At 42.2% G+C, this 24,429-nt stretch overlaps 1 protein-coding gene across 1 annotated transcript in view; it reads left to right on the top strand.

Moving 5' to 3' along the window:
- LOC134502169 (bifunctional heparan sulfate N-deacetylase/N-sulfotransferase 4) overlaps window positions 1–24,429 on the top strand; it is a 131,357-nt gene that overhangs the window by 34,078 nt on the left and 72,850 nt on the right. Inside the window, exon 2 of the mRNA XM_063310368.1 lies at window positions 14,590–14,677. Coding sequence (XP_063166438.1) covers window positions 14,590–14,677 — 88 coding nt within the window. The remainder of the gene's footprint in view (window positions 1–14,589; window positions 14,678–24,429) is intronic.

Consider the following 24,429-nt stretch of genomic DNA (forward strand, 5'->3'; position numbering starts at 1 on the left):
TCCATCTGCAAAAGTCACAGTCCTGTGCACCCAGTTTATATACGGGTTCTGTTGAACAAACCACGGCATCCCCAAAACGACAAACGGACCCCCCACAGGCGCCACCACAAAAGGCAGCTTCTCCCAGTGACTTCCCATTTGCAATGCCACCATCCCTGTGGAGTGAGTTGCCGGTTCTCCCCCCGCCGTAGACCCATCCAATTGGGTAAAGATCATGGGGCGTTTCAACGGAAACGTGGGAAGCTCTAAGGCAGCCACCACATCAGGGTGCATTAAACACCGCGAACACCCTGAATCCATCATCGCCCACAGTTCAACAGTTCGTGTGCAGGACTCCAATTTCACCTTCACTATCAGCGTAGGGAAATTTCCACTCACCAAAGCGTGATCGCGCCTCTCCTCTACCACCTGCCCAGTGGCACCTCTTAGGGCAGGTGGCTGGCGTTTCCTGCCGGCTGAGACGGCTCGAGGTCCCCTTCATCGTCATAGAAAGGAATGCTCTCCGGCTCCATTTCAGCCATCACTGCCTTCATCTTCCTGTGCCCAGAGGGGGATTTTCCCGACGGCTTTGCGGGGCGCTCTTCGGTCTTCTTTTGCGGGCACGTCACTGCTCGGTGTCCCTCTTTCCCACATCGCAGGCATTGCCCTTTTGCAAACCGGCTCTCTTTTTCCTCCTGCCAGGCCGTCCGTCCCACCCTGCCAGTGGTCCTGGGTGCCTTGCCCATCTTTGTCATGGCCATCTGCTTAGGGCCCCTCCTGGTTTGCGCGAACTTAGCCCGGGCTTGCTCGACATTCGCCGCCAACTGTATCCAGTCGTATAGCGTGCCTGAGTCTGCCCTTCCTAACGCCCATCTCAGTAACTCAGGTCTCAGTCCATCTTTGAACATTTCTATTAGAGTAGTTGGCGACCAATCGTCCACTTTCACCGCTAGGACTTGGAATTCGAGGGCATAATCAGCCACGGACTTAGACCCCTGGAATAGCTCCCGCAGGGCCGCCTTTGCTTTCTCCTTTGCTAACGGATCAGCAAAGTGCATTTTTAGTGCCCATAGAAAGTCTCTGAAATCAACCAACTCCAGGGCATCCATCTCGGCTAATTGGACAAACCAATCAGCTGCCCTCCCCTCCAGTTGGGTAGCTACAGCATTTATCTTCGCCCCTTCCGAAGGAAACAACCTCCCAAACTCCTCCATATAGCTTTTCGCATTAGTCAGGAAGAATGACAGTTTTGTAGAATTCCCATCAAATTTGACAGTGAAATCCCTATACCTGGCTCTTTGTGGGCTGCTCTTCCTCTCTTTCCGCCTGGCTCTCCTCCTGGGCTCTGGAGACCTCTTCTCTCGAGGGGGAGGGGGACTCGCAACTCTGACATTGGGACTTTTCTTCTGATCCCTGCTTCGTCCCCTCCCTGCATTTTCCGCCCGCCGCGGGGGCGATGGGGATGCCCGCCTGGGACTGCGCAGTGGCGATCCCCCCCAGTACCTCCTCCGGTCTTTCCTCCTCATGCTCGGGGGGGAGGAGGGAGAAACAGATGGGGACGACCGTCTGTAGCAATGTTCCCTTCTTCCTCTGTCCTGACTGCCCCTCGCAAATGACATTCTTTCCATCATGTCTTCCAAAGACTTTACTCTGGCTTCTAGCCTCTGGGATTTCTCACTGGCCTCGGAGTCGTCTGAATCACTCCTCTCCATTATGGCCACATCTGGGGACAGCGGATACTTTGCCTTCACAGGCGCTCCAGACAGGGTTCCCTCATCCTTTCTGACCACCTTGGACTTTACCGCTTTCACCATGGCTGAGCTGGCGTCCGAGGCTTCCGACGGTTCCTCCGATTCAGGGGTGAGGCTCCTTTCCCTTCTTTGCCTCATGGAATCCGTCTCCCCCACGCTGAAATCCTCACTCTCTCCTGAGCGGGAAGTAGGTTCAGTCATCACTAACTTTATTTCCTCACAGTAGCACTGGAAGGAGGTTAGTGGTAAGGGTTTTATGATTCTCAGCTTTATGTAATGATTGCCTATTCTGACATACTCAGTCTCACAAGGGGATTTTTTATGAAAACTGATTTATTGAAAGAATAGTATGCAAATACGAAGAAAGCTGAGGATGAGCAAAAGTGCGCCAAATACAAACTAAAAACCCTCGCTTCAAAACCAGCCCTGCCCTTCCTCCCTCCTAGCAATCCTAGCAACCACCCCCTCCCAGGTGTTAGCAACCATTACTCACATCGGCCTGAGAAAGTAACCTTGAACAGAGTCAATAACCCAAACATACATTCCACAGTTGCAGTAAGAAGATTACAACCTGGCACGGCTGGAAATTTCCAACCCGCAAACACGGGTTAGAAAAGTGACATGCGAAATGTTACGATGTATACAGAACATTGAACCGATGAACATGACAGATGGGTGCCCCCATTATGTTGGGCATTACTCTGTGGACATGCATGCCTGAGGGAGGTGTGAATGCATCCCCAGGGGGAATGGGAAGGCATTCCCCTTGCCTCTTGATGGGCGCTAAGTTTGGTCTGAAGGGCTTATCTATTGTGTTGGGGGTTCCCTTCTGGATATGGGTGCTTGAGTGATTTAGGGATTATGCTTATCCCTTCCTCTTACCTAATGTGCATGTTCCCCATTGTGATGCACATATGCCTTGCAATGGGGAACATGACATCCTTGCTGTTAAAAGTTGAAAGTCATACTTCTTTGTAACTTTGAAAAGGTTTTCTCTTGTGTTTTCACACCTTTTTAGTTTTTTTTCTCTTTGTATTTTTTTGTTTTTCTGTGGCTTTTGCTTATCTGTGCTTGAAACTTAATAAAATTCTTATTAAAAATGCATAGGGCTTGTAAATATATGAATTAGATACATGTATATACATGAAAATTCCTGGTTTAGCCTTAGGAATTTGTAGAATATTACCTTGTTTGTGTCCATTAGAATTATTATTCCAAAGTTGAAATGTTCTTATTGTTAGAACACTTTTCATAATATCTAAATTTAAAGCTTCCTACTTTGTTTAAGCTATTGCAACTGACCATAAAGTGGTCAGACCAAAATGAATATGGGAATATATATATCCAACCATCCATTTGTACCATAATTTATTTTCCTACTTGGCAATAATATACATTTTCTAATGTTCTCAGAAGCACCATAGATCAGAGCCATAATCACTAAATCGTTTATTTTGACTGATGAATTATTTGATGACTTTCATCAAATAATTTTTAGTATCTGTTATTTAGATAGTAAATAATTTTATTAACCATTACTGGCACTGCAAAGAAATTGGTCGCATCTTGTTGGGTCAATTTCTTTAACAGAACAAAATGGCACAGGCTCAGCAACTTGTCCAGAATGTATTCATAAAACTAGCAATCCAGTAACAAGATCTCAACACTCCTTCCATCTTGCCCACTCTGTAGAATATAAAAGAACATTCAAGTAGCCAAGTACTATGAAATCAATGTGAGGTATTGGGATGTTTTTCATCACCCATCCCCTCTTTATTTTGCTTTCTTTGGCTCCCTGCACATATAGGCACATATTTTATTTCATTAACAAAAGGTCTGTGTGAACTTATTACCAGGAAAAAATGTCAGTCACAGATACTTCAGATTATATCATAGATTACCAGTTTCTAATAAGATGTAGTTCCTATGAAAGACACATATCTTAATTTAATGGACTATTTGCATGGAAGGGCTGTCTGTTAAATCAAAATGCCTGGAAAATCAAGTGCACATAACTGATATAAGTTGTATAATTATATTAATGTCTAATTTGCATAAATTATGTCATTTGGGCCACTTTTATAAATTATATAGTCACATTCTGTTTTGTTTTGTTTTTAACAGAATAACAGTTATAAAGAGAGTCAGAAAAAGCAGACCTCTCCATTACAGAGCTTGCTACCTAATATTCTGATTTTACTGTCAGGATCACCTTCAAGGAAAACTTATTTGGTTAGTGGCTGACTGGCTTATGTGTGGCATTGGAACACAAGGCCAGGGTCTGGGACTTGTTTTTGTAATGTACATTGGAAGCAATTGACATGTCCTGGAAATGTAGCACCAGGAAAAGAACATTTCCCCAGCTGTCAAACATTTCTTTGGTGTAGGCCTATATATGGTGTAGGCTCAGATTCATGCAAATGACATAAAACATTGATAATATAATTTCAAAAATCGATGCAAATCATATATATTGCATGAATTATATGGACTGCTTCAGAAGCAACAGATTTTGCCTTTTGATTTCAGCCAAATCTGAACTATTCTGCTCCTTGTACGCAAATTCCACTGGATAGAGGCCCAGAGGATCAAGGTTTTGCTGTGCCATCACTGACTTTTTTGAAAATAAGTACAGAATAACTTTTCCAATATATACTTATCTCTAAATATAGTGGGAGGACCACAACTTCCAAAATTTCTCAAAGCATGGCTATCATAATTGCGATACAGCAATCTGTCCATATATTAATGTATGCATATTAGTATACAAGCATAAAGAGAAAAAGTGTTCACTTAAAGCTATGCAGTCAAAGCACTGTTCCAGTTATTGATTATGCTTGCGTCACTTTTTCCAGCTAAGAAATATGAATGTTAGCTAAATTAAGCTGGCGTTTCTCATGTAAACAAGGGATCCTGCTTTAACTAGGATATTGATCCATGTGGACTTTTGCGTAAGGAGTAAAGCTTCTTTAATTACTTTATTTTTATTTATTTATCTAATTTATCCCAGCCCATCTCTTCCTGCCGGAGGCCTCTGGGCGGTTTACAACCATCAGAATAATACAAAAAATAAAATACTATAAAAATACTATAAATAGAAATAAAGAATAAAAAATCCAAGCAATGAAACCTCTAAAACAGTCCAAGTGTGGGAGGAGTAGTCTATAACAACAATCCCCGTGTAACTCTATTCCCCTCTCCACCCCAAGCAAGGTGGCAGAACCAGGTCTTCAGACTCCGCCGAAAGGCCAGGAGCGATGGGGCCAATCTCACCTCCGGGGGCAGCATGTTCCACAGGGCAGGAGCTACTGCAGAGAAGGCCCACTTCCTGGACCCCACCAGATAGAATTCTTTTACAGACGGGGTCCGTAGCATGCCCTCTCTGCACGATCGGGTGGGACGGGTTGATGTAATGGGGAAGAGGCGGTCCCTCAGGTAACCTGGTCCCATGCCATGTAGGGCTTTAAAGGTGATAACCAACACCTTGAATTGGACCCAGAAGCAAACTGGTACCCAATGCAGCTCACGCAGCAGTGGCGTTACATGTGCCTTTCTGGGGGCACCAAAAACAGCTCGCGCAGCTGCATTCTGGACCAGCTGAAGCTTCCGGATACTTTTCAAGGGTAGCCCCATGTACTATGCTTGATGTTTGTTTTTTACCTGTCTTAAGATTCCTAGTTCCAGAGTTTAGAGTTATTCTCATTTAGCTTATATTTCGAGCTTTGTCCCCCCAACACTGTTCAGGTAATAATGACCAACCATGCCTATATGGCACAGAAATAAAGAAGAGGGAGAAAAAAAGCTTTTCCTTCAGTTTCTCAAAGGATTTGATAACCTCTTCACTCTCCTCAGCTAGAGGTGTTTTGACCTTTAATTAAAAGGCAAATTTGTTGTCTTCCATTTGGAGACAGCAAATAATGATCTCATTAAAATGAGGTTAGTGTTCAGGCCTTAGAGCAATAAGAGCTGAAGTCTCATTAGTAGTTAACAATCCAGAACACAGCATATAAATAAAGCTAATATGGCAGAGCAAAATGCCTTGGTGCATTAAATTTGAGCAGAATCAAATGTTTACAGTCAATGATGTCTGGGGCAAGAAGTTTTAGTGTACTTAATAAAGGAAAGCAAATTGCTTCCTATTAGCCATGAAATGTTCCTGGAGAACTAGCCTCCAAGAAGTTTATCATGCAAATAGTTGTAATTAACAAGAACATTGTGAGAAAAGATCATGCCTGCTTAATAGATGCAGCAATTATGAAGAATAAAGACAAGGCAACTCAAACTTATTATTATTATTATTATTATTATTATTATTATTATTATTATTATTATTATTTTAAATTTCATTAAATTTAAATAATAAATAAATAAATATTGAAACACAAATCCTGCTGAGTATAGGTGCAATATAAATACTTATCCTATGGATGCTGAAGCATACACTTATAAGAAGCAATAAATATAATATTGGTACTATTATAATTAAGATAATAGAACCAACAATTTAGAAAGATCCTGAACAACTTAACTGCTCATTTGATTACATTGTAGAATACAAATAGCTAAACTGGGCATTTCTGATTTGAAACTTTTGGAATGCAAAGATTTCTGGTTACAGTTTGCTTGTGAACCAGATTTTAATTTACCAGAGTTGAAATGCATCTATGGTCAGAATCATATTATTCTGCAATAATTGCCTTCATCTTGAACTTTCAGATAAGTTCATAAAGCCAAGCATAATGCTTTATAAATAAAATAAACATTATTTCAAATTTTAAGGTCAACTATAATATGTATTTTATTGTAGCTGCCCCAGTTACTCAGAGAAAGTGATTACTATTACCATTACCATTATTACTATTGCTGTTATTATTTTATTTTCATAATGCCCTATGTCCCAAAGGATGCAAGAGCAATACACAAAAAAGAACCATAAAATCAATCTTCAATTTTAAAAGAACACTTGGATAAAACAACCACAATGCCATATACAATAAAGCAATATGACAACAACTAAATCCAAATTCATTTTTAAAAGACAGTCTTGGGGTTTTTTTCTCACTTCTGAGTTAAAATGCTATCCATCGATCCTTGAGTTAACACAAAACAACACTGTACTGGTGTACGCTGCCCCACTGCAGATCTTGCCTGTCTCAATTCCCTCTATTTTGATTCCCTGCCAAATGCTGCTGTCCTGATTCTGCATGTGCAGCACATTATAAGTTATTGGATGAGTCTTCCAAGTTTGCTTCCCTCCTGGTTCTGCCCTCCTGCCTTTGCTGCCTTCACTAGCCAATCATGGTGCTGGACCAGAAACTGAATCTGGCTGTAGGATTCACCCATTACTAGGTGCCCTTCAGGTTTTTCCCCTCCTCCTAAACCTCATTATGCCTAACTCCCATTATAAAGCCCTGAATAAAGGAAAAAGGAAAAAAAAAATATTGGAATCATTATGGGAGTTGAATCACACAGAGCATTTTTTCTCTTTCCTTTCTGTATATAATCAGTGAACATTGACTTCCATATTTCTATGTGCACAATTAGGGAAGAAGAGGAGGGGTCTGGTCCCATCATTTTGGGACATTGCTTCAGCCTAACAGTTATTTCACTATTAAACCTGTTCACTATAATTTGATTTTAAGGTACATCAACTACCTTTCTGTACCTTTCATATACCCTTCTGCTTTTTTGGGGGGGGACAGCAATAAAATGAGGTTAGACAAGACTGACACCAGACTATGTAAAAGGGCATGACAACATCATTTGAAATGTCCAATAAGTGCCTCTCTGAGCTACCTTCTGCTGGTCACTTGACTTTACCACTCACATTATAAGTGATGATAACAGATTTTACACACCTGAAAGGTGATACTAAAAGGTGTTCTGACATATGGTCTAATACTTAACGTGGTTACTATTTTGGTCTTTGGTTTGCTGTTTTTCATTATCGATGTGTATTACAGTGATCTAATCCAAATCCTTAAATTATGTACCTCTGCCCTATGCATTTAAACAGATGTGATTATATCACAGAGTTCATTGGTGAACAGTGGATTTATTGGTATGTTTGGAAGTGGAAACTAGATATACATACGTGTAACATTCAGTAGGTTTACAATACTTACATTTCTTATTAGTAATAGTACGGTAGTGGCCCAAAAGTATTGTTATGTCCCCCATTGCGATGTATACATACATCACAATGGGGAACATGCCTTCCCGGGGAAGGGGAGGAAGGAGGAAGGAATCAGTGATAATCTCACAAACACTTAAAGACAAATACAAATAAAGGACAAAGGAGCCATACCTTTGTCCTGACCTGAAAAGCCATCAACCTATCTCCCTGACATATCTGCATTACCACGGGGGACACACCTGCTCCGGACACAGGAAGAGGACAGAGGCAATCAGCGCTAATCCCCCCGATCGCCCATCGAGACTCCGGAATCGCACCCTGATCGCCCATCATGACTCCGGATCAGGACTTTGGGACAATAGGGGGTGGGGAAGGATCAGGTCTGCACCGCGGGTATTTACCGGCTACCTCGCATGCCATGTGCTCATTCCCGTCTTTTTTCGTGTATGCATTCTATTCCCAATAAACCAGAAATCCTTAGCCCTAACTAGTGAGTCTGTGGTTCTTTGGGAATAAGGCAACCATCACATAAAGACGGGAATCGGAAAAAAAAAAAAATCCGCTAGCACCATTCCAGATTTCGTCTGTGAGGGATCAAAGCTGGCGATGGAAAGACTCAACCCACGAAGAGGTGGCTACCAGAGGACCGGCGACAGGACTCCCAACTCCACGGCACGGGTGATCGGCGATAACTCTATTCCCAGACGGGACGAAGTCCAGGAGGGTTCGGGATCAAGCTCGGAGGAGGAGGAGGCCGGAAGAAGCAGGACACTTGAAGCCACCAGAGAGTCGCAGGATGAGTGGGTCACCATGGACGAAACACCGAGATCCCTGCCAGGGACGCTCGGGGCGTCTAGGAAGCCACAGGACTTGCTGTCATCATCGATCGCAGGAGCCGAGGGAAGGCGCCAGATCGGACGATCCGAGGAAAGCCCCCAGACAGCTGAGAGGCTGAGGATAATGGAGGCGAGGCTGGAGTCAATTGAACAGCTGTTCCTGAGATGGTCGGTGGTGTGGGAATCCCGAGGAACGGGTGAGCTGGAACCAGGCACCAGAAGTTCATCACCCCCCCTCCCATCCCTGAGATGTGGCAGCCAGGGCGAGGAAGGAGATGGCAGGAGGCTGAGGTAGGGCCGGGCAGAATTCACCTCACGGAATCTGCCAGGAGATCATCTTCCCCCCCCCTCCTACCCTGGGGAAGCGACTGCTGGGAAGAGGATGGAGTCGGCACGAAACGGAGGCAACGCCGCCCGGAGTCCGGCTTGAGGAATCCCCACACTGAGACCGGAGAACCCCAGCAGCCCGAGGTATGCTCAGATGACCAGATGTGGTTTGGAGCCCACCGGGAGCGGGGGTGAAAGACTTCGGGGTCAAATTCAACAGGGATCCAGCAACATTATCCTTCTTCCTGACAAACGCAAGGAACTACATGGAAGAATTTGGCCCATATTTCCGCTCAGAAAAGGGCAAAATTAATGCCATTGCGAACAAACTTAAAAGAGGGGTGGCTGACTGGTATGTGCAGCTATGCCAGGCAGATGCCCCAGAGCTCGATAACTTTGATGAGTTCCTCTGGGCACTAGATCTGCACTTCAGAGACCCCTTGGAAAAGGAGAGAGCGAAGAGATCCCTAAGGGGAATCAGCCAAGGGCAACGATCCATTGCAAATTATGCCATGGATTTTAAAGCACTGGCTGGAAAGGTGGTGGACTGGTCACAGTCTACCGTAATTGAATGTTTCAAAGAGGGCCTGAACTTGAACGTTCTGAGGTGGGCATTATGCAGAGACAACCCAAACACTCTACATGAGTGGATACTGCTGGCCGGTAAGGCGGAAAATGCCCAGGAAACCTTCCTACAAGCCAAGAGGGCGGCGCAACAAGAGGCGATGGTAAAGGGACCCCGAACCACTGCAGGACCGGTGAGGACAACATCCCAACCCTGGAGAGAGGAGAGGGAGAGACGGTTCGCTGGGGGCAATGCCTTCGATGTGGGAAAGAGGACCACAAAGCAGCGGTGTGCCCGAAAACAAAGGTAGCTGACAGACCAGGAAAAACGCCGGGCAAACCACCCGCAGTGCCCAAAAAGATGCCAGCGGCCAGGGGAGAGATCGGAGCAAAAGAACTACCTTACTCCAGTGATGAGGAGGAGAACGACCAAGTAGAACCAGCGGGAAACGCCAGCCACCTGCCATAAGAAGCGCCAGACGGCAGGTGGAGGAGGAGAATGGGTGCAGCAACATCTGGGTGAGTGCCAACTGTCCCACCCTGTACGTAAAAGTTAAGCTAAAGTCCATTGAGAAGTCGATTGAAGTCTGGGCCCTAATAGACTTGGGCTGTTCTAGGTGCCTAATGCACCCGGACGTGGTTGCCACTTTAAATCTCCGCTGCTGTCCACTTCAGCACCACATAGTGTTCACACAATTGGATGGTTCGGCAGCGGGAGGGGGCCCAGTCACCCAATTCACCGAAGAAGTGGCGCTGCAGTTAGGCAGTCACCAGGAGAGACTGAAATTTGTCGTAGCACCAGTGGGCCAACCTTTAATCATCTTGGGCATTCCTTGGCTGGTACGAAGGAACCCCTACATAAATTGGGAAACCAGGATGATCACATTTACATACGGCTTCTACCAAGCACCCACAGAGGACCGAATTCCCTGTGCTGCGGTGGGGAGGGCGGCGTCTACAACCACACACCTGGCTGCAGCGGCCCTGGAAGGCTTGCCAGGCAGGTACGCGGAGTTTGCAGATGTGTTCGGGGAGACAGAAGCAGACAAACTCCCACCCCACAGAAAGACTGACTGTGCGATAGAACTGGTCCCCAACACACCCTTGCCAAAGCCCAAAATTTACGCAATGACCCAGAAAGAACTGGCAGCATTGCAGGAGTTTGTGGACAAGAATTTAGCACGAGGCTTCATCGAGCCCGCAAACTCGCCAGTTGGAGCCCCAGTGTTGTTCAGAGAAAAAAAGGATGGGACATTAAGACTCTGTACGGACTACCGCGGATTGAATGCGGCTTCCATATCCAACAAATATCCTTTGCCCCTAATCAAAGACATATTAGCACATCTGGCAAAGGGGAAAATATTCTCTAAACTGGACTTGCGAGAAGCCTATTTCCTCATATGCATACGGGAGGGGGATGAGTGGAAGACGGCCTTCAATTGCCCACTGGGATCATTCCAATACAAAGTGTTACCGTTCGGTTTGGCAGGGGCACCGGGGGTATTTATACAATTGATTAACAAAGTCTTGCACGAACACTTGTTCAAGGGGGTCCTTGTGTATTTATACGATGTATTAATATATTCTGAGACTGAAGAGGAGCACGAACGCTTGGTTAAACAGGTGCTCAAGAAACTTCGCAAAGCCGAGCTATTCGCCAAGCTTTCTAAGTGCAAGTTTCATAAATCTCAGATAGATTATCTGGGCTATAGAATCTCTGAGAGGGGCATCGAAATGGACCCTGGGAAAGTCCAGGCCATCCTGGCATGGGAGCGCTCGTGCACCAGGAGGCAACTACAAAGTTTTTTAGGATTTACTAATTTTTACAGGGGGTTCATCAAGGGACTAGCGGAAATCGTTTTGCCCCTAACTAATTTACTCCGCACCAAGGGTTTGGGAGACACGCGCAAAGCACGAAACCCAGGAGTGCTACTTAACTGGACACCTGAATGCCAAAGGGCTTTTGATCACCTCAAAAGCCTGTTTACAGCGGAACCAGTGCTACAACACCCCGACCCCACCAAGCCCTTTGTAGTACAAGTGGATGCTTCCGATTTCTCAATTGGGGCACTCCTGCTTCAGAGGTATTTAAATGATCAACTGAAGCCTTGCGCATACCTCTCCCGCAAGTTCTCCGAAACAGAACGGAGATGGCATGTATGGGAGAAAGAGGCTTTTGCTGTCAAAGCTGCCTTAGAGGCATGGCGACACCTCCTGGAAGGGGCCACTTGCCCCTTTGAGGTCTGGACGGACCACAAAAACCTGGAAGTGCTCAGTACCCTGAAATGCCTCAGCCCCAAGCAGGTTTGCTGGGTGCAGTTTTTCAGCCGCTTTAATTTTAAGCTGAAGTTCATACCAGGAAGAAAGAACTTCTTAGCTGACACTCTCTCTAGGCGGCCCCAGGATGCCAGTCAGGCATCTGACATTATAGGTACTGTGTGGACTGACACACAGCTAGGTTGCCAAGCTGTCACGCGCAGCCAAAATGGAACGCAGCGGACTCCGGCACAACCGCCTGCAAGGGGAGGGAGATGCAGGTCAATTTAATCGCAATTGCAACAGCAGTTCGTACAAGCCTTAAAAATGGATACATGGTTGCAAAACAATAAAAACAATGTTTCTTTTGATAATGATTTGGCCTGGAAACAAAATAGCCTGTACATGCCGGAGCAATTGCGAGCAGAGGTTCTGAGACGTTCTCACAATGACAAAATGGCAGGGCACTTTGGCTTTGTGAAAATGTTACATCTAGTAAGGCGACAATTCTGGTGGCCTACACTTAGGAGGGATGTAAAAGAATATGTTGCTGCTTGCCCTACATGTGCCATGGCCAAGCGAAAAGTGGGGAAGCCCCAGGGACCATTGCAGCCGGTGGCAAGTCCCTCCCATCCTTGGGAGGAAATCTCGATGGATTTCATAGTTGACTTGCCACCCAGCCAGCAGAAAACGGTCATCTGGGTGGTTAAAGACTACTTTTTGAAACAGGCACATTTTATCCCATGCGCCTCCATTCCTTCTACTCAACAGCTGGCACGCCTCTTTTTAAATCACATCTACAAATTACACAGTACCCCCTCCTGCTTGGTCACAGATAGGGGTACACAATTTACCTCACAATTCTGGAAAGCATTTTTGAAGTTGATTGGCACCAAGCAGGCATTGTCCACTGCTTGGCACCCCCACACGGATGGCTCTACAGAGATCCTTAACTCCACCCTGGAGCAATTTTTGTGCTCCTTCATAAGCTACCAACAGGATGATTGGGTAGACTTGCTCCCCTTTGCTGAGGTGGCATATAACAATGCAGTGCACCAGAGCACGGGCTACACCCCCTTCCGGGTAGTCTATGGTCGAACTGCCCCGCCTTGTTCCCCAGATGACTGGGCAGCTCAGCTAGCCAACGTTTGGCCAATCATTCAGCTGGCTCTCTCCGAAGCCCAAGCAACCTACAAGCATTATGCAGACAACCACAGGGCTGCGCAGCCAGACTTCAAAGTGGGGGATAAGGTCTACCTCTCCACTAAGTTCATTAAGTCGCCGCAGCCCTCAAAGAAGTTAGCCCCCAAGTTCATTGGCCCTTTTCCAATAGTGGAGATAATCAACCCAGTAACTTTTAAGTTGGAATTGGCACACAACTTGAAATGCATACACCCGGTGTTCCATTGTGCCTTACTGAAACCGGTTACCTCCTCAAAGTGGCACAACGAAACCCCCCCGCCTCCTCCCATCATGATCGATGGGCAACAGCACTTTGAAATAAAGGAGGTTCTAGATTCCCAAAGGCTACAGGGCACCCTTCAGTCCCTGGTCCGCTGGAGACATTTCCCCCACCCTGAGTGGGTGCGTGCCCGGGATGTCTCAGTGCAACGGCTTGTCAAACGCTTCCATAAAGCGTATCCTTCCAAATCGGCGCCTTGAAGTTTTTTTTGGGGAGGCAGTATGTCATGCGATGTATACATACATCACAATGGGGAACATGCCTTCCTGGGGAAGGGGAGGAAGGAGGAAGGAATCAGTGATAATCTCACAAACACTTAAAGACAAATACAAATAAAGGACAAAGGAGCCATACCTTTGTCCTGACCTGAAAAGCCATCAACCTATCTCCCTGACATCTCTGCATTACCACAGGGGACACACCTGCTCCGGACACAGGAAGAGGACCGAGGCAATCAGCGCTAATCCCCCCGATCGCCCATCGAGACTCCGGATCAGGACTTTGGGACAATAGGGGGTGGGGAAGGATCAGGTCTGCACCGCGGGTATTTACTGGATACCTCGCATGCCATGTGCTCATTCCCGTCTTTTTTCGTGTATGCATTCTATTCCCAATAAACCAGAAATCCTTAGCCCTAACTAGTGAGTCTGTGGTTCTTTGGGAATAAGGCAACCATCACAAGTATGCCCATTGTTTGTAATGGTCTAGGTTCAGGTTGTTGAATTAACATCCTAGTAGATTCCTCAAGTGTCCTTGATTAAATTTTCAGGTATATGCAGACCAATCCATTAGCAGGTATATAAATAAGGGCCTATGGAATGCAGACATTTGCACTATATAAAAGGATGCCTTTCTATGAATTGATATTGTGCCCCTAACATATGGGGACAGGGCTGTTTATCAATGTTCAGGTGGTGAGTTTTGTCAGTTTTCATAATACCTGCACAGAGAATAGTTCTGCAAATTAAAAATACAGGAACTGTACTTAGATGTATAATCCTAAACACTTTAACTGGTACTGAACATAGTCAGTATTCTCTATAAAAATGCATAGAAATGCATTGCCAGGTTATCAGGTGTAATGATAGTACCATATAGGCTATCATGATAGCATTCTTTAATATTAATCTTACATCTAGGACAATTTTCAGTTCTACTGCAAAAAGAACAATTGTCTTTGGGTTTGTTTTGTGTCTCTGTGTGTGTGTGTTTGTATGTGTGTGTATGCTTCCTTTTTTTCCTTAAATGAATGCTGTTTTATTTGTTTTGTTTTTTCAGGCCTTACTAGAGACTCAAGTATTACTACGCACTCAGGTTGCAAATTTTACCTTCAACCTTGGATTTTCAGGAAAGTTTTACCATACAGGTAAGCAGGAACTGTATAGCAGCAGTTGAAAGTATATGAAAAATATTAGAAGCATTTTTTTATCATGTAGCAAATACTTTAAAAGAAATGGTAATTTTAAAATTAAAGTAAAATGTAAGAATTTCCCATACATGTTCTAAACAAATCCTGTTTAAAAAATCAGCTACTAAAGAACTGTTTATAACCATTAACTCTGGTTGTAATTTTTTTTTCAATTTTACTGCCTTGAACATTTGGTGTTTAAGCAAGGAATACAGTATATCTTCCTGAATATTTGTTTTGAAAGTATTTGTTTCGAAAAGTAAAAGAAAAATATTTTAAAATTGCAAAACTACCTCACCTTATTTTTAAATTTAAAAATTAGCCAAACTACCTTAGCAAATATCAAAATTGACAGTTATCACATGAGAATTCACTATGAATCTATATCCAATTAAATCAATTTATGTTTATCAATGTCCCTGAAATACATAATTCTTTTTTTCACATGCAGATTTCAATTTTGAGAATTTCAATTTTCCAAAACTTTTGATGGAAACTGGAGATTTATTTCAAAAGCGTACTAAAAGTACATAGAAAAATAGCTCTGATCATTTTCTTAAGCAGAAAATGTTAACAGAAAGATTGTAAACTGTAAATAAGACCACCAGGTATTTATGTCAACACAAGACAAGGCATAACTGGTGCCATATTTGACTTTTTCATTCTGTCAAGTAGAATAAGATAGAAAATGTAGAAAACTGAGAGCTTTCACCTTTTTAAACAAAAGTCATATCTGTGTGATACACACCCAGCTGTGACTTCACATGGATACAAATTAGGCTTTCCAAAATACTATCACATAAGCAAGGAGGCATCCTGAAAGGATTTGTTCTGCCCAAGGGAGAAAAGATATGCATTAAAAGGAATTTAAATTAAATGAAAAGAGGATTACTTCACATTCTGAGTCCTAAGTAATTAATTGACTTTGCCCCCACCCACTGATTCTGCAGATTAGCATTACCTGCTTCCAGTCACATTTTTTGCATTTCTTCTCCCTGCTTGCAGTTTCTTTTCAAAGCCTGTTTAAACTTTATTCATTTGCTGTCCTTTCTCTAACTATATTTCTTCAGTAAAAGGCAGCTTTAAAGGTAAGCAGAGATTAAAGGCTACACACTGGTCAGCACTGTTTCCATAAATCCAGTCTGCTTCTCACCATCTAGACTTTATTATTGACCTACCTACTTTTCAAAAATTGATAGAAAAGATTAGTTAGGATTTGACATTACTGTACAAATACTTTCCATTTTCATCATGCTTCAAGTTGAAGAAAAGAAGATTAGAATTCATTGCAGTAGATGCAGCTCATTGCCCAGTCCTACTGAACAATGCATATATAAAACAATCAACAATTGGTATTGTTATTATTTGGATAGAAATTGCACAGCATTGGAATATTTTTAATAATGTGCCAGGTAGCTAAAACCCACTTAGTCATGTGATGATGAAATGGGGTTCTGACTGCTGTGACATCATGGCCTACCCAAAAAGGTTAGTATGGTGATATATCTAACACTACATTTCTTTTTTCAGTATTGGATAATATTGTAGCCTTTGGAAGTTTATAGTAGCACGCTAACTTTTATTTGCATTCAGCATGTGGGAGCTGCATATTGCAGAAACATTTGAAAATATAATGTCACTCTCCTCTCCTCCATATTTATAGATTGTTACTGGAACAAGAGTCCTTATCTTGAGTGATAAAGGCATGAATTTTGTTTGTTTGTTGCCTGTTTGAAAGCCAACTAAATTTTATTGTTAGGAGAACATATGTGAGAGAATAAACTGCCCTATTAAAACACAGACACACACAAATGCATGCACTTCTCAGTGGCAGATAACAAAACAAAGATCCAAGCATCAATAGCAGGTATCTGCACCTAATTGCTCCCCTTGTCATAATTTGGACTCACTAAGAAATATGCATAGCTACTTGAGGAGATGAGAGAGGGGTGGCTACTAATCTTTAAAAGGGAACCCTTACAGCATGTGAATTAATCAACAGAAAATTCCTTTGAGCGTTGCCTGTGTGATTAGCCTGTATGGCTGGATATATATAATATGACTTCCTAGTTGTATGGTGCTTTTTCAGGAATAAGAGAGAGCTGAATTAGGTCTTAGTTTCCAAATTATTTTTCAGTAATTTTAGTTCTGTAGTTCATCAATAGTTTTAAGATGAAAGTATAATAAATACTCTTCACGTTATTTCTTTGCTAGCTGTGTTGTCAGATTAAGGTAAGGAAAGAAGGAAAGAATTCAAAGGAAATATATGAGCTGCTCAAATTAACTTCAGCTCTTAAAAATCTTTTCTACGGGCACAAGCTAAAAGGCTGAAATCCCTTTATCTTGTATTATCACATGGAAGTATTTTAAATGTAAGACCTATTTTGCATGTATTTTACCCTCTATCCATTGATTTTTCTAGACACCTCAACAGTATATTTTTCCAATATGAGAAGGACAAGCCTTATTAGTAAAGGAAAGTTCCAAAATCTAAACACCAGTTCAATGAAATGAAGTACAAATACTGAATCAAGTACTTATATTTCTAAGTTATAAATAATGAAGAAAAGATTGTAGTTGATTATCTAAATGGCTATTTCAAACTTTATGATTCTATATTATATTCAAAACATTTTCATATTTTAGAGAGTAAATTCAGAGTTCTGGTATACAGCATAACTTTTTTATCTGCTTCCCTTAATTCTCTTGAATGAAATAGGACTCCATCATTCTGAAGGAAATTCTGGGGAAGGCAAAAAATTGCAGTGTGAACTTAAGAACAAGCACAGCAAATGTTTGTAAACAGCAATGATTTTTGCTTGCAGAAAGCTGTCACTTGCCCAAGGTAGGGTGCCAAATTTTCCCTCATCTCCCCTATCCACTATATTTCTTCATATCCCCAAAATAAATTTCTTGAGGGCTGAGGAATGCACTAGAACCATGCATAATGTTACATGGAAGGGTGATGTACTGTAAGTGAAGGGATTGGCTAAAAGCAGGTGCAAAAGAGACATAATTCAGTTTCCTCTGAGCCATGTTCATAAAGGCTTAATTCTAGATATTTTTTTCCAGGATTATTCCTGCAATATGAAAAGTAATAAACAAGATAATGAGTTTAAGTACATACAAGCTCAGGGAAAGTATTTTCTATGCAATAATGACAAACAACTGACTATGTTTTATGTTTGAAGTTATTTTCTGAAGATAAATAAGGTCAATTAATCTCCCGTGAGAGATGCCACTTCTCTCAGGGCATATCTAATTACTGTTTAAGCTGCACCTGTCCTATGCTAATGCTGGATTCACTCTAAACAAATTTGAAAATTCTTGTCTGGACTGGAATACCTTGGCAATAGTTTGCAGGATTCAGTCCAGCCTGAAGGTTACCATATCCTCTGATTTGACAATACCTCAGAAAGTACGTTTTCCACCTTTCTGTTCCAGGAAGGCAATTGCCAAATACTTTCTTTCTTGTGGACAGTCTTCCTTAACATCCATATATAGTTTTGTGTGTATGTTTGTGTGTGTATGTGCCTATACATACACATATATACACATATGCATATATACTTACAGAAAGTTTATATATAATGCCTTTATGTATGTATGTATGTTTGTGTATGTGTGTGTGTATGTGTGTGTATGTATAAATGCATATACAAGTAAGCAGCTTTTAAAAAAACTTTCTTAGTGGCCTATTGTTTCTAAACTCTTTTAGAGACATTTCATTATAATATGTTGTAAAAGCACAATGGTTGTAACACTTTCTAAGTGTAAGGTTGCTGGGCTATTGATTATTTGGGAGATAGGGTTGAACCCTTCTACTTTGAATGATTGGAAACGCATGTTTCAAGTGACTGAAAAAACAGTGAAATGATACACCCTGGACTTATTATTTTTAAAGTATAAAGAAAAGTAAGAAGGTTAGGGAAAGAAAAATAGCAATTATACAAAATTCTGTCAGGTTTCAAATTAGCAGCCTTCTATTTACATAGGAAGTATTATGACCATCATGCTATTATAGCATTCATGGTAGAAAAAAAGCTCTAAAAGATGTTACAGACTACATATAGCCCTCAAGTTATTTTGGCAATTGGGACCAGAATTTCCATTGCTAAGTGATGCAGTCATAAAGTGCAATGTCACATGACCACATTGCTTAGTGTCAGCAATTCCCTTCTCTTGGTTCTTCCAAGGTAAGGGACTGCTTCCCCTTCAACTCCTCCCAACTGCTTGTTCCCCTCCTATCTCTGCCCTTTTGGCTGCCCTGTACCCTGACTTGTGAGACAGCAAGCAGCCCCAAAATCATGCAGCTCTGGGGATGCTTGTTGTACTGTGGCTCAGGAGCTTCTTGGTGCAGCCGCTCCAGCCACTGCAGCCCAGCCCAGCCCCACAAAGCTGCAGCTGACCTGTCCAGCCCAGCACTGTAGCACGAAGCCCCAGCCTGTCCCAGAAGTGCAGCCACCCTTGCCACCCTGCACTCTGCCGCTACATCTTCTTGCTCCCACTGCTGATGAGGCATGCCTGACCTGGCCCTTCACAAGGCAGCTGCTGGCCATATGAGGCCTTCTTCCTGAGGTCTGGTGAGGAAACTGCCATGCATGATCTTAGGAAGAAGGTTTTGCACAGCCAGAAGCTGCCTCACAAAGGACTGGGCTGGGCATGCCTCATCAGCAGTGGGAGTAAGAAGACAGCGAAGGTCAGCTGGGAGAGCAGGGGCCATGGAGTGCAGGAGGCTGAAAGGACAGAGATGGGGGAGATAGGTGGGTAGAGGGAGTTGAAGTACCAGTGTGGTCATAAGTGCAGGCAAGCTGCAAAGTGCCCAAATTTTGATCACATGACTGCAGGGGCACTGCAACTGCCATAACATCAGGGACTGGGCATAGGTACTATTTGTTCAGCGCTGCCGTAACTTCAAACAGTTGCTGAACAAATGGTTGTAATGGTCAGTATGGTAAACACTGACTCCTTTGAAGGGGTGTTTCTGCCTGCGTGAAGTATCTAATGAACTGCTTGGGTTAGCCTGCAACGAACTGATGCATACTATTCAAAATAGACAAGGGTCTCAGAGCAACGTAACGTGGAGAAATGTACTTCAGAGGTGGAGCAGAAAAATGAACCTTACGGCTGTATTCACAGTGAGTGAGAGATTAATAGAGGGCAGCAGCATCTATTTCTATCTTCCAGAAATGGTTGCCATCTTGTTGCAACAGGTTAACTGAGAAGTGCAAATAAGTTCTCATTAATGAACATGTCACTTTGAGGATAAGGTAATATCCCTACCATAAGTAATAGAGCATTACTTTTCCAACCTCTTCAAAGACAGCCACATTTAAACAATTGCACGACTATATTGAGAAAACTTTTTTTAAATGGTGTTCCAAGTTCCTAATAAAGATTTTGCTCATGCAGACACCAACTTTCAACTTTTCAGTGTGATTATATTATTATTTTGAGTTACTCCCGTCTGTCCTAATCTTCTATAGGAATGTACTGATAAAATTTACGTATATGATATGCCATGTTTTCTATTTCCCAATTGGTTGGAATACTATCAATATGAAATGTATGATGGTGCTAAGATTTAAACAGGGTGAACACGCCTATGATTAGGTATTCTACAGAGGCTTTTAAGACCAAAATAGCACAAAACAATGAGGTAGGTCTGGGATTTCCATTAAAGCATCTACTGCACTATGTATTCAGTTAAGCAAGCCCTACTTTTAAGGTTGGTATTGTTGTTTTGTCCCTTCAGCTTAGAGGCAGCAGTCATTTTCCATACAAACATATTCTTTATTGTCCAGTTATGAATAAAACATGGGGAGGGGTCTTTAATTAATATAAATGTGGCTTGTTTACCTAAGCAAGCTTTTAAGGTAAGATGGTGAACATGTTTTATTAGCATATGGAAACTTCTGTGCTTTATTGACTTGTTCCCTAATGCACAATTCTGGTTCCTAAACACACATTGAATATAGGATTTCAGAAAGGAAAATAAGATTATGGATCTGCCAGAAGGTTTATAGGTAAAAGAAATGGGATCTAAGAGTATTATAACATGATTGCATTCTACTTTACTTTGATACCATTATGATATCATGTTCAGAGCAGGAATGCACAAACAACCAATCTCAATTATATCCCCAGCAGGAAAATATACTCTTTTGGCATATATTATAGATACATATGTTCCTTCTTTTGCTGCTAGATAAACCATTGATGTGATTCTGCAGGACTGAATCTGGAAGGTTCTATTCACAGATACTGTTATTTGTATTCTACTTGTGGACATTTGAATTGGAATGCTTTTGGGAATACCTCTCTAATTCCCATGACTTCTTGTTCAGAGTAACAAGTTCACTGCAACTGATAGACAATAATAAGACAAAAATAAGAAAGGATAATTGCTCTCATGAGGGAGCCTTCCAAAGCATCTGATCTATCACTATGAGGAGGGAGAGAGTGAATTAGATGGACTTTTGCTTTAATTCTGCAAAACTATTAAGTCCTTAATTTAAGAATTATGGTCATATGGAAATGCCATTAACATTAAGGAAATACTAGTGAAAACTGCGTCCCCGCAAAGGGTCAGACATGACTCGGTGCTTACACAGGGGACCTTTCACCTTTTTTTTTCAGTAAGGTTTTAAGATACTATTCCAAATATTCTATATTTCATGGTCAAAAAAATTGATACTGTACTTCTGAAGCAAACTAAATATGTTGATTCCTAACCTAAAGAGTGGCACAGTATAGAATTTCTGATGCCAAAAAGAGAGAACATATTAGTTTAAAACCATTTAAAATTGTACTCTGAGGGTAGACCTTGAGGCAGAGCTCTGCCACAGAGCTCCTATGTCCCAAAGCTGCTGTATTCATTTAAACCTAAATACATCATAGAGTCATTAAAAAAAAGAATGAAAATAAAAGGAACTTTTAACATGGAGAAAATTATTTCTCCTGTGCATTTCCTTGTCTTCTAAGTTCTGTTACCATTCCATAGTTTGGCTTTGGGCTCAAGAATTTCTAAAAACTATCCTGATTCGTACATTATCTACCACGTTTTTACTTGTAATTGAATTCTCAGAAATAAATCATAATGGAATGATTATCATTGTTGCTTTGGGAGCAAGGAGATATACCATATCCATTAAATAAAAGTTTTATTATAATAATGGAGGCATATTTCTCCCAATATTCTTGCACAATTGTTTGGATTCAGTTCCCCAAAAGTTGGTTCATAGCACATGAGGTGTAATGGTATGTGGGAAAGACCTTAGGAGAATGGGCCAAGAAATACTGCCTGGGGAACAATCAGGAGCCAGCATAGCCCACAGCTGGATAGTTGGTGGGGCAAGAGGCTCAGAAGAGACCCTCCCCAGTTTTTCAGGCTGTAAAGGAGACAGCAGGAGAATTGTACTTTCAGACTTACAAGGTTCTGTTAATGTAGCTTCACAATAAAGTAGAATTAGCTCATCTGGTCTTGTTTCCTGTCTGGTCTACATAATAAGGCTGACATGAGGGTGCCAACATACATGAGAGTGCCACTATAGCACCTTTGGCAAATCAAATCTAAAGAGCTGCACACATTTTGGATAAAGTGGAGGAGGGAATGCTTACCAAATTTCTGTATAACACACAAAGAATATAAACAAAATCCAAAACAATATTGATAGGTTAAAGAAATGGCTTAAAATAACAATAAAAATGCAGAGTTCTTCAAGTACAGATCAGAAGTCAGATGTATGGGGATGGGATGGGAAATATATGGCTTGGTAACTGTACTTGTTAAAAAGAAGTTCTTGGAATGGTACTTGGTCACAAACTGAATGAGTCTGTCTGTCTATCTATCTACCATCTATCTCCTGCCTCCTATTTTCCCCACAACAGCAAATCCTGTGAGGATGGTTGGGCTGAGCCACCCAGCCGGCTTTCACATCTAGAATTAGTGGTCTCCTGATTTCTAGGCCGCCACCTTAATCACTACACCAGACTTGCTCTCATGGGAACTAAGTGGTTCCTTGCTATTCTGCCTTGGTCAGACCCCATAAAAGTAACGTGTTCATTTCTGGGCCCCACACTTTAAACAATAACAGACAAGATTTATTTATTCGTCATATTTATATGCCATCCATCCCACAAAAACGTGACACTGGGTAAGTAAAGGTAAAGGTTTCCCTCAACATTAAGTCCAGTCGTGTCCGACTCTAGGAGGCAGTGCTCATCTCCGTTTCAAGCCAAAGAGCTGGCGTTTGTCCGTAGACTGTTCCGTGGTCATGTGGCCGGCATGACTAAACGGAACGCCGTTACCTTCCCGCCAAAGCAGTACCTATTAATCTACTCACATTGGCATGTTTTTGAACTGCTAGGTTGGCAGGAGCTGGGACTAGCAACGGGAGCTCACCCCATCATGCGGATTCGAACCACTGACCTTCCAATCAGCAAGCTCAGCAGCTCAGTGGTTTAACCCGCAGCAGCACATGACACTGGGTAGCTTACAATAAAACCATAAAAATAGTAATTACAGAAACACTGTACAATTAAAATATTAATATTATTATTGTAAAGATTCAAACAGAGTTAGACAATGGCAGTCAGAATTAACTGGAGCCTGGAAACTAAGTCAGGCAAAGAGATACTGGGCATTTTAGTTTTAAGAAAACAAAATAGAAAATATAAGTCTTCAGTTATCTGAAAGGTGTCCCACAGAAGAAGACCAAACCCACTGTTTATTACCCCATAATGCTGGATACAGGCTAACAGATTTAATTTACAGGAAAGGTGATTCTGCTTGAAAGTTACAAAAAATATACTGCAGTACAGGTAACCCTTGGTTAACTACAGTAATTGGGACTGACAACTCCATCACTAATTGACAGGGTCATAAAGCACAACGTCATGTCACCACACTGACTTACAATGGCAGTTGCGGTAGTTCCAGTTGCCTTCATTAAAATAATCCCATGTGATCACATGACCCTGGGACACTGTGCCATCGTAAATGTGAGCCAGTTGCCAAGTGCCCGAATCACGATTACATGACAATAGGGATGCTGCAATGGTTACAATTAAGAGGATTAATCATAAGTCTCCTCATTCTATGCTGTCGTAACTTCTTAAATGGTCGCTGAATGAATTGTCATTACATGAGGACTACCTGTAATAGTAAGAGCAGTGGGACAGTTGAGCCAGTTACCCAGTGAAGGAGAGGAATTCTCTTTATTGGATGTGTTCAAGCAGGGTCTGGGCAGCCATCTGTCATGGATGCTTTAATTTGGATTCCTTCATGTAGCCAAGAGTTGGAATGAATATGCACTTCCAGTTCTGATTTTATTAAACATATCACCAAGTCTAATTGCTTCTTCATTAGCACCAACAGCATTGTTTCTCATAGTCTTTCTTCTATTGAAAGCAGGCATAGCATCTCAATAATCCTATTACAGATGGGGAAAAAACCCATTTTGAGCAAATTGCTGTTCATTCATAACTTTACAGAACAAGGGATTGTTTTTATAGCAGCTGACATCTATAAAACATTTATATCCGACTTCTTCATGTGGCTAAAATGTCTAAGAGCAATTCTGCACAGCAATTTGCTTTTTTCCCATGCTCCTGTTCCTGAAGCTGACTTTAGAAATTCCTTCCTGAACTGTGGTGGTTTGGCAACAAGCCCAGGTTGGTGCTGATCCTGGACTGTGGCCACTGCAGGC

Source organism: Candoia aspera, chromosome 8 (assembly GCF_035149785.1).
Source record: "Candoia aspera isolate rCanAsp1 chromosome 8, rCanAsp1.hap2, whole genome shotgun sequence".
NCBI classification, from domain to species: domain Eukaryota; kingdom Metazoa; phylum Chordata; class Lepidosauria; order Squamata; family Boidae; genus Candoia; species Candoia aspera.